General features: G+C 41.4%; 1 protein-coding gene across 2 annotated transcripts in view; it reads left to right on the plus strand.

Moving 5' to 3' along the window:
* LOC117460950 (zinc finger protein 583-like) overlaps positions 1-9,140 on the plus strand; it is a 33,229-nt gene extending 24,089 nt beyond the window's left edge. For both annotated transcript variants that reach the window (XM_071205992.1, XM_034102600.2), the window contains exon 2: positions 7,177-9,140. In XM_071205992.1, the coding sequence (XP_071062093.1) occupies positions 7,177-8,435 (1,259 nt within the window). In that variant the 3' untranslated portion in view covers positions 8,436-9,140. The remainder of the gene's footprint in view (positions 1-7,176) is intronic.
* Positions 9,141-11,676: the final 2,536 nt, after the last annotated feature.

The following is an 11,676-nucleotide window of genomic DNA, read 5'->3' on the forward strand; positions in this document are numbered from 1 at the left end:
TATTAATATGATAAATAAAAATAAATTAGACCAAAATAAATTAAATCAAATATGTTGCAGTGTACTGTCACAACCTACTGAACACTCCTTAACATATAGCCAACATGTTGGTAAAACATATTCAACATATTCCACTCAGTTAAACGTTGAAGGCTGGCCAATCGTCATGGTCCAGAAGTAACAGGAGATAAATGTTGAACTACAATTTAAGACCAAATAAAAATGTTTAGGCCACCATGGCAAATGCTGGTAGGGCTGCTCATGTCATCTCTTAAAGATTTTTTGCAAGAAACACCAGCCTGTTTACATGGTCTGGTTTCAGAGATGAGCGCAGGCAGGTGACAATATTGCCACCTGTACTGAAGACCCTCAGCCACGCCCCGAAACATGGGGTGACGCCGGCCAATCACAAAGCTTTGATGCGTTCAAGTGCATTATTCTGGCACAGGAAGATTATGTTACAGGAAATTAACGATAAAACAAAATATTGTTGTTCTATTTTAGACACATCTCGCGATCGACTAGTTGGGCACCCCTCGGCTACACCATAGGTCTGTTGTGGTAGCAAAGTAGTCAGCTGAAGCCACATCTCTCTCAACTTCCCCACGGCATTTGTCATATAGCGCAGGCAGCGCAGACCTGCTGAAATAATACCGAGATGGCATCGCGTAACGCTTGTCCAACATGTTGACAAGTTGCTTAAAGCTCTGGTTGCTAACAGTGCTAACTGGGCACATATCTTTAGCGATGTGAAATGTAATGGCACCTGTAATATCGCTGTGTCTCTGCGAGCTCGTCGCGTAGGCCGTTGCTCTGTACAATGCGTCCTGAATCACTGACTGTGATGATTTGGTGGATGAAGTCGAGCGGACATCTGCTTTTTGTTTTAATTCCCGGTCGTATTGCACTTTGTGGTTGTATTTCAGATGATTAAAGAGATTGGTTGTGTTAGTGTGTGGTGCCAACACAACCTGGTAACAAATCCTGCACTGTACTTTGTTTTGCTCCACGTCGGACTCCTGAAAGCCAAATTACTTCCAAATAGTGGAAATAGTTTTACCCTTCTTTTTAACAAGTTGCGGCTCTTGTTCTGACATCTTCGCTCGCGCTGAACACTCACAACACATGTCACTCCCACGTGGCCGAGTGGGCTTTTAGGGAGGGGCGAAAGCGCACCCAGCAAAATAATCGTATTTTGTCAATTATGCTGTTTTCATAATCGTCGCAAGCCGTAATCGCGATTAAAATACGATTAATTGCACAGCCCTACTATATACAAAAAAATATATATATATATATTTTGAGAGAGATATACACTAGTATTAGACACAGTCAAAAGTTTGGACACGTCTTATTCAAAGTGTTGTATTCATTTAAATTGGTTCTACTTTGTAGATGTATACTGAAGACATCAAAACTATAAAATAACACATATGGAATTATCTAGTAAACAAAAAAGTGTTAAAAAATCCAGAATATGATTTATATTTTGCTGGCTACTGCAGAAGGCTGTGGTAGCCATGCTGGTTAAGGGTGCCTTGAATTCTGAATAAATCACCAACAGTGACACCAGCAAACGCATGCTTCACAGTGGGAATCACTCATTCAGAAACCATCCGCTCACCTTCTGTGCGTCTCACAAAGACTCGGAGGTTGGAACCAAACATCTCTAATTTGGACAGATCAGACCAAAGTACAGATATCCACTGGTCTAATGTCCAATCCTTGTGTTTCTTGGCCCAAACAATTCTCCTCTTCTTGTTGTTCATCCTCAGTAGTGGATCTTTGCAGCAATTGGACCATGAAGGCCTAATTCACGCTGTCTCCTCTGAAGAGTGCATGTTAAAGGTCCCATGTCATGCTTTTCCTGTTATTACCCGTCCCCTTGTGTGTTATGTAGCTTTTTCTGCAAACGGTCTGCAGAGTCACAAACCCTCAAAGTACACCCAGTAGAGAGTAAAACTCATGTCTATTGTTACGACCCGCCCTCTACTCCGTGGTAGTGGCTCGTGGGGAGACCCGTAACATAAAATAATACACGCAAAAACCACTTGATTACGATCATTTATTGAAGTACAGCCGTTTACTCACACAAGCAATCCGGCAAACGAAAAGAGGTCTGGAGGACTGGCCAAAAGAAACTAACAGAAGGAGGTAACCCGAGCCAGCCACACCACGGGCCGTAGGACCCAGAGTTTCCCTCCCCTAACCAGAAATCAAATAAATACCCTATGGGAAACAAAATAAAGCTGTGACCACCAGAGGCCTGTACTACAAAGCAGGATTTTCGCTTAGCGAGCTAACTTCAGGGAAAACTCGGTGTTTCCATAGCCGCGTTCACACCGCAGGACTTTCCCTGGTACTTTAGTTCTTTAGTTCCGTTAGTACCAATAATGTCGCGTTCACACCGCCGGGACTACTCAGTGCCGGGAACTCTTTTGGTACTTTTTAGTCCCTGCTAGAGAGGTGGTACGAACCTGGTGACAAAAGAGTGCCAATTTCTATTCTATTTCTATTGGCTGGGCGAATTGCAAACCATGCCCCGTTAGACTCTGAATTTGTTTTGTTAGGCAGCCATTTTTTTCCTCGCTACAAAACCACATCCACACCTGAGCGAGTACTTTTTTTGTACTTTAAACAGTGTTGTGCTAGTTACTGAAAACCAGTAACTAGTTACCATTACTAGTTACTTCATTTCAAAAGTAACTCAGTTACTTTACTGATTACTTACACCAAAAAGTAATGCGTTACTATGAAAAGTAACGTTTTAGTTACTTAAAAAAAGGCTCCCATTATAGTAATGCCCTTATAGCCTTAATTTCAGTACTGTTACTGCATTGGAGAATAATACAATCTATTGATCAACTTGACATGCATTATATGCAATCTGGATAGCATCGATATTAGCTGGCTTTACATGTTTGTATATTCTTTCTCCAGGTAGTTTGACAAAGTTTTCCGTCCCATATGCCGGTGTGCCGCCCGGACATGCTATCATGCTAACTAGCTCCCTGAAAGCGGGTGACTCCACTGTAGCAATAGCCTGCATGTGTTCTACAACATACCGTGCAATGGCTTTATCGACTTTTCCCTGGCTAGCAGTCCCTTGGTTAAAATCCAGCCGCTGTTGCTTCGGTGCAGGTGGAGGTGGAGTGGCGTCGGCTGAGTCTCTGTGGTGTTAGCTACTAGCTTCCTCCCAGCATGTTGTTTTTGCAGATGTTTTAAGAGATTTGAATGACTGGTTTGGGCAGTAGATAGGCTCTTTGACCCGCCAGTACACAACTTACATTTAACTAAAACGTTCTTTTCTTTGTGCTCGACAAAAGTGAAATAGTGAGAATATCTCCAGGTGGAGAAACTAGACTTGAGCTCCGCCGCCGCCATGACCGTCTTGTTAGTAAACAACACAAACACGCCCACAGCCCGTCTCCGCATGTGACACAGGAAGTATCTAAGTACATTTACTCAAGTACTGTACTTAAGTACAGTTCTCATCTCTGTTCACCTGGCTGTTGACTATATAAAAAAACTAACGCAGTAACGCACCATGTAGTAACGGTAACTGAGTTACTGAATTTAAAAAGTAATGCGTTAGAGTACTAGTTACTGCCAAAAATAACGGCGTTACAGTAACGCGTTACTTGTAACGCGTTAGTCCCAACACTGACTTTAAAGCACTTATGACCACACGTACTGCAACACCGGAGCGGTGGAATGATGAGGAAGTGTCGGCGCGTCTGGCAATTTACTCCAAGGACGAGATGCAGCAGCTTCTACAGAAAGCAGTTCCCAACTCCAAATGTTTTGAGCGATGTTCGCTACTTGAGCTGGGAATCGTGCACACGGATGCCGGGTAAAAATAAAGAAACTCAGGCAGGACTATAACAAAATTAAAGACCACAATAATAAGAGTGGTAACGATTTTCTATTGTTATTATATATATTATACATTTCACACTGTTATTTAACTTCAATTTACATGCATACGACACACCTGGAACAGCATGATGACGTTATTGTTATGTCTTGACTGTGCAATAAAACAAACAAACTGGCGAAGCTTTATTTATTGTGTCCCACCCCAAATTTGCAGAATAGAAGAATGTGAGAGCAGACAGGTGTTTGAATTTATCAGAAACACAAGTCTTACACACATAAACACAAGTAATTTATCATGTCATTTGTTTTAGATAAATAAGGGAAAAACACCAAACAAGGGTTGATGTCCTTTTCCAAAATCAGCCTGAGGGGGTAATGTATAATAAATACATAAAGATAAAGTCCATTGTTATAATGGGGTATTTTATTTGTAAATTACCCTTATGAACTCCATCATGTCTGAGGTCGGAAAGTAAACAAACGCCTCATACAGCGGATGGGCTTTATACCCCCTCCCCCCGTGTAGTTCTTCTTCTCTCGTTTTTTTGTTGTACTCGCCGTGAAGTGGTTTTGCGGCCTGCCAGTAAACCCAGAGAAGAAGAAGACGAAGTGACGTCAGCGTAATCGTGCCTCAGGGAAAGTACTGCGGTATGAATGCGATTGGCACTAGCCCCCTGGCGGATTTAGTGCCGTGGTACTTTTGTGGTACTTTAGTGCCGGCACTAAAGTACCGCAAGTCCTGCGGTGTGAAAGCGGCTCATGTCTTACGCCGCTGGTTCTCTTTTTAGCAGGATAGATCTTCTCCATGGTAACTTATGCTGTGCGGCTAACCTGCCCCGGAGCAGGTTAGGTTGCAGGCTAAGAGCTCAACTCAGTGAAAGCACTGCCTGCTGACCAATCAGAGCTCAGTGTGCGGAGTTTAAAGCGATCAAGTCATATTACAGGAGAAAGGAAATGCAGAAAAACTGCCATTGCAGGAAAGACGGCAAATCAACAGACTGTGTGAACATTAATAGAATATCACCTCCCATCTTCAGAGCAATCTGACTAATATAACATTAGCGTTAAGAAAGCTTAATTAAATATCTGCCACAACATAAGTAACCGGATCAAAGTAACAGTACAGTCCGCAGCATATCACATCATAATGTATCATATATTTCCTTATCTGAGTCAGCTGGAGCAGCAGGAGCTCCAACAAGGCGTGTAGGACTGTTACGTCCCGACCAGATTGGAATTGGTAATAATTATAAATGGCTTTATTGTAAAAGGGTGAAACAAGCAAAATGGCCAAAGGGCGCCGACTTAACTAATGAAAAAACAAAGGAGGACTCCAAAAGGGAGTTTGACAGATCATACAGAGTCATAATTAAATAAAAGGGAAAACAAAAACCTCACGTTAAACGTGTTACATGTAACTGAAAAAGCTGTGCAAAAACCACAGCTGCTGCTGATCGACAGGTGCTAACCGTTAAGCTACCCTAGAACCTATTTACACATGTACACAGTAATCTCTTATCACACACAGAAGCACTGGGTTTAACATGCTGCTAAACAGTACAACTTTAACACATGACACAAAAGCACTAAATGTCAACCAAACAAGTAAATGCACCAAGAGGCTTAGAGGCGTCTGTCCCACATCACAGAGCCTCCAGCAGGTGTGCGCCGGCTGTGCTCTGCGATTGGATGACGTCAATCCAATCACCATCTTCAGAGGTGGACCAGAGGATGGGCAGCCAATGACGTCAGGGCTACTGCGCAGCTTATTTACATATGACACGCACAGCTGACAACACTCGCAGGCAGATTAATGAGCAGACAGAAACAGCAACCGTAACAAGGACAGAGAGTGAATACACATACTATACAGAGATGCTGTATGAGAAACCAATGTGGTTTTGGAACATTGAACAATGTAAATCTATTCCAGTAGACCTCAACAATGGAATTATGATCAGTAGAAATGGCCATGTCATGGGACCTTTAAGATTGTCTGCTCCTTAAGCTCTTTGATCATCTATGTGGGCTCTAATCTGAGGTGCTTTTAATTTGCAGTTTCTGAGGCTGGTAACTGATGTATTTATCCTCTGCAGCAGAGGTAACTCTTGCTCTTCCTTTCCCGGGGGGGGGTCCTCATGTAAGCCAGTCTCATCATAGCATTCGATGGTTTTTGCGACTGCACTTGAGGATACATTCAAAGTTCTTGACATTTTCAGGATCGACTGACCTTCATTTCTTAAAGTGATGATGGACGGTCGTTTCTCTTTACTGGGTTGAGTCGTTCTTGCTATAATATGGCTTAAAACAGCAGTCAAATAGGGCTTTCCACTGTGCACTAATTCTACCTCTGCACAACACAACTGATGGTCTCAAGCACATTAAGAAGGCAAGTCATTCCACACATTGACACATTGACACATTGACAAGGCACACTTGTTAATTGAAAACCATTCCAGGTTTCCACCTCATGAAGCTGACTGAGAGAAGCCAAGAGGGTGCAAAGCTGTCATCAAGGCAAAAGGGAGCTACTTTGAAGAATCTAAAATAAAAATCATATTCTTGACTTTTTAACACTTTTTTGTTAACTAGATAATTCCATGTGTTCTTTCATAGTTTTGATGTCTTCAGTATTCATCTACAAAGTATAAACATATTAAAATAAACAAACATTGAATGAGAAGGTGTGGAGTTGTGAAGTTTGGACAACTTTGACTGGTGCTGTATATAAAACACACACATTTTAATATTTAGCAGGTTCCCTCGTCTATAATCATTTATACAAGCGCAACTTTGAACATGTACAGCAGTAAAATGCAACATACGAAATAATCAAGAAACATCATACATTAAACACCGACAGGGAACATTTTACTGCACCATCATTACTTTTACATAAGAAGGTGCCGTCAAATGTTATTTTAATACTTGCATACTTTTACTTAAATAAGGTTTGAATGCAGGATTTGTATTTGTAACAGAGTATTGTAATTCTCTACTGTAGGCGTAGTGTATCTGTGAACGATCCCAAATACAATTCATTGTTTACATTGCAGCTAGTGCTACTCCAGAAGAAAAAAAATGTTTTAACTGGAAGTGGAAAGGGGCTGGGCTACATAAGGTGAATTGAACCAACACAAATACACGATAGGTGGGACTAAGAAAGATAATGTGAAAATATAAAAACAAAGGCATTAATTAGGGCTGCAAAATGTCTCCCATTGTAATGGTGATTAGATTTTTAAATGCTAACACTTAACAGTTTGTTCTGACAAGTGTGTTTCCTGTTTCCTGCAGATGTCCTGCTGCTGGTGGTGGTTAAAGAAGAGTTTCTCCCTGACCAGCAGGAGTGGAGCACCAGTCTGGACCCGGAGGACCCAGAGCCCCCCCCACACATTAAGCAGGAACAGGAGGAACTAAGGATCAGTCAGGAGGGAGAGCAGCTTCAGGAGCTGGAGGAGGCTGAGATCACCAAGTCCACTTTAACTCCTGACCCTGTGAAGAGTGAAGATGATAAAGAGAAACCTCAGTCCTCTCAGCCTCATCAAAGACAAACTGAACACATGGAAACAGAAGCTGATGGAGATGACTGTCGAGGACCAGAACCAGCCAGGAGCTCAGATCCAGAGAGCAGTTTACAACCAAAGACTAAGGACGACACTGGAGACTCTTCTGAACCTGGCACTGAAGACAGTGCTGATTGGAAGGAGGCCAGAGAACCTGCATCAGGCTCAAACTCACTGAAAAATAGACATGAATCTGTCAGTGATCCACAACCTAGTGCTGAAAATAAACCATTCAGCTGCACAGTCTGTAAGAAAGCTTTTTCACAGAGTGGGCATTTAAAGGCACACACGAGAGTCCACACAGGAGAGAAACCACACAGCTGCTCAGTCTGTAAGAAAGCTTTTTCACATTATGGAGATTTAAAGAAACACATGAGAGTCCACACAGGAGAGAAACCACACAGCTGCTCAGTCTGTAAGAAAGCTTTTTCACATTATGGAGATTTAAAGAAACACATGAGAGTCCACACAGGAGAGAAACCACACAGCTGCTCAGTCTGTAAGAAAGCTTTTTCACATTATGGAGATTTAAAGAAACACATGAGAGTCCACACAGGAGAGAAAGCACACAGCTGCTCAGTCTGTAAGAAAGCTTTTTCACGGAGTGATAGTTTAAAGACACACATGAGATTCCACACAGGAGAGAAACTACACAGCTGCTCAGTCTGTAAGAAAGCTTTTTCACAGAGTGGGCATTTAAAGAAACACATGAGAGTCCACACAGGAGAGAAAACACACATCTGCTCAGTCTGTAAGAAAGATTTTTCACAGAGTGCAGATTTAAAGAAACACATGAGAGTCCACACAGGAGAGAAAGCACACAGCTGCTCAGTCTGTAAGAAAGCTTTTTCACATAGTGGAAATTTAAAGACACACATGCGAGTCCACACAGGAGAGAAAGCACACAGCTGCTCAGTCTGTAAGAAAGCTTTTTCACAGAATGTAAATTTAAAGAAACACATGAGAGTCCACACAGGAGAGGGAAAATAGAGCTGCAATGTATGTGAGAAAAGATTTAAATGGCATAATCGTTTCAAAAGACATAAGTGTGTTGGTCGTCAGCTGCTTCTGTTACTGTGAGGGAATACATTCGTCTATTTTGTATCCTGATGACCTAATGCCGTTATATGTAATACGTAACTCCCTAAGCCTGATTTCACCCACCTGCAACCGATTCGCTAATAATCACAAATCTTCATTTTCTTTGACCACTTGACTCGACTATTTCTTGTTTAATAATCGTTACATCTCCTCAGGACCAAGTTCCCGTGTCCTGCCTTTCACCTGCTGTTCACCGACTGCTCATTTAAGGTGGACTCACCTTTACAAGGGACCAGCTAGTCTTAGTGTCTTAATGCAAATGTGTTGTAAAGTGATGCTAGACCAAAAACATGCTGTTGGGTAGTGTGCTCTCTGCAGGACGGTGTCTGTACTCAAATATTGTTTATGAAATGAGAACTTCATTCCGTTTTTGTTGTCTAAACAACGCCAACAGTGCGATACCTCTTCTTTCCAGCAGATGGTATACATGTTACATCATCCAGTTCAACTGTCATCCACATATTAATGATTCAAAACAGCAATGTGTAAGATATGGCTAGTAATTGACCATTTCAACAGAATGTGAAGAGGTTACAGTCTTGGGGCCATGTCCAATATGTTTATGTTTTGTTTGATTAAATCTACTGAAATGAGCATTCAATGACTCAATTATTCTTAATTACTGCCATTACATCATGGGTTTGCATTGCAATATTAGAACGCATTAAAGAGTTTGTTTTTTAATATTCAAGCTCTTCTCTTAAGATATTAGAACTTCCTATCTCAACATGTATCCTTTTATGTCAATTAAAAAAAACTTACATTTTTGCTGCCAATTATAGAGATTGTTTCACAGCTTTATCTTAAATATAGATTACATAGGATGAACAGCACGGTCCACTGCTGGATTCTGCCCAAATCTGCTCCAAATGCATGCACACATCTCGCTTTATCCATACTCCTGCAGTTGTATTGTTCTGGATTCATAGTGAAGTGTATTAGATGTAATGCACTCTTATAGTTATGTATTTAATATAAAGTGAAATGTCAATGTTCTTTTAATGTCAGAAAAGAAAAGAGACTCACTTAAGGAAAACGGTTCTGAACCTGTGAGAGTTCTTCATTTGTATATAAACATGGCAAAAATATTTAAAGTTGTGACCAGATGGTGTCGCCCTAATCCGTGTACCTACGGTCCATTTGTTTTTCTTTATTACACCAGTAAGCGGAAGAGCGTCAGAGGCCTTTTTGTTTTTGTTTGTTTACCTTTCTAAATGGTCTAATGATCATAGGAGCGAGGGGCGGGGCGAAACTCGTGGAAGTGATTTAAAGGAGACATGTCATGGCCATTTCCACTGATCATAATTCCATTGTTGAGGTAAAGAATATATTTATATTGTGCAATTTTCCAAACTCACATTGGTTTCTCATACAGCATCTCTGTAAACTACGTGTATTCACTGAATTTCACTCTCTGCCTTTAACGGCTCATTGTGGTAGCTCTAATAGCTCCAGCCCCCACCCTCCCTGTGAGCACAGTGTGCTCTGATAGGTCGGGACGTTGTGAATCGCGCTGAGCTCCGTGGAGGTGTTGTTTCCTTGTTTAGCGATACACAGCCAAACTCATCCTGAGCACACACAAACTCCCAGCCGAAGTAAAAACAATAAGTGTGGCTTGATATTGAGTAAGAAAAAGGTTGATAAACGATGTGAGAATGCGTCTGCAGAGAGAATTTCGATGTGATCCCAACTATCTGTTATCAGCCTGCAGCCAGGGAGGAGAAATCAGCTGTGTGTGTGTGTGTGTGTGTGTGTGTGTGTGTGTGTGTGTGTGTGTGTGTGTGTGTGTGTGTGTGTGTGTGTGTGTGTGTGTGTGTGTGTGTGTGTGTGTGTGTGTGTGTGTGTGTGTGTGTGTGTGTGTGTGTGTTGCCTGCACTCTGGGCGTGGCTACTGGGTGGTCAGACGTCACAATGTCCAGAAAGAACATGAGAAATCTCCAACGAGGCGTTTTTGGGAGGTTTTGTGTTAGAGTTTTACTCCCTACGTGGTGGACTTTGAGAGTTTTTGACTCTGCAGACCGTTTACAAGCATAACAACCTTCATAACACACAAGGGAACGGGTAATAACCGGAAAAGCATGACATGTCTCCATTCAAAACAAAAGCCCTCCTTGGCTTGGAACAGTTATATTATAAACAAGGGGAAACGAGGTGAATTTAGCGATCACAACGAAAACGGCCAAGACACATATTGAGCACAGAAAATGAATGTTATTAAGGACTGTAAATATAATAGGCCTATGTCTAAAATGGACAACATTGTTAGAAGATTTAAACTATACAACGATTCTGCACTGCGGTCAACTCAGCCGTCTCTCGAGTTTGTTTTTTCAAATTAGCTGCTCTTCATTTTTTTCCCAGCTATATTCAATGAGTGATACACATATTTACCACAAGTTCTTAATACAACTGACACTGTTGGACTCGGTACTAGTTTGACTACTACCATAAATGAAATGAAGTACTTTCACTGTGTACTTTGTGAGTCCCCTCCATAGTACATAATGCATGTTTTCTGCCGTCTTTGATGAGTGATAAAAATACAATTTTACCATTAGATCTTGATACTGTTTGACTTTGTATTAGTTAGCCTACTACTAACAATACATTGAAGTACTTTTACTGTGTATTCATTGAGCAATCCTCTGTCAAAGTCCCCTGCTGAGAACACAATCAAGCCACTTCTGCTAAGTTTGATGAGGGAATTATTTTGTGTTGCCATTAGTTCTTCATGAGATTGATCCTGTCGGACTCAGTACTAGTGAAACTACCCCCACAAGTACTATGAAATATGTACTGTGTACTTTTCCAGTAATCGTCTGTCAATGTCCCCTCCTGAGTATAAGAATGCATGTTTTACTTTTAATAAGCGTTAAAAAAACATTTCTTCCTGAGACTGATATTATCGACCATGATATCCTATTGCAAAGACTAGAGCACTTAGTTGGCATACAGGGAACTGCTTTAGGCTGGTTTAGGTCCTATCTATCTGAACGCTCTCAGTTTGTACGTGTTAACGATGAATCTTCCACGCAAACCAAAGTTAGCTATGGAGTGCCACAGGGCTCAGTGCTCGGACCTATTTTGTTCACATTATATATGCTTCCGTTAGGCAATATTATAAGGAATCA

Source organism: Pseudochaenichthys georgianus, chromosome 16 (genome assembly GCF_902827115.2).
Source record: "Pseudochaenichthys georgianus chromosome 16, fPseGeo1.2, whole genome shotgun sequence".
Taxonomy (NCBI): Eukaryota; Metazoa; Chordata; class Actinopteri; order Perciformes; family Channichthyidae; genus Pseudochaenichthys; species Pseudochaenichthys georgianus.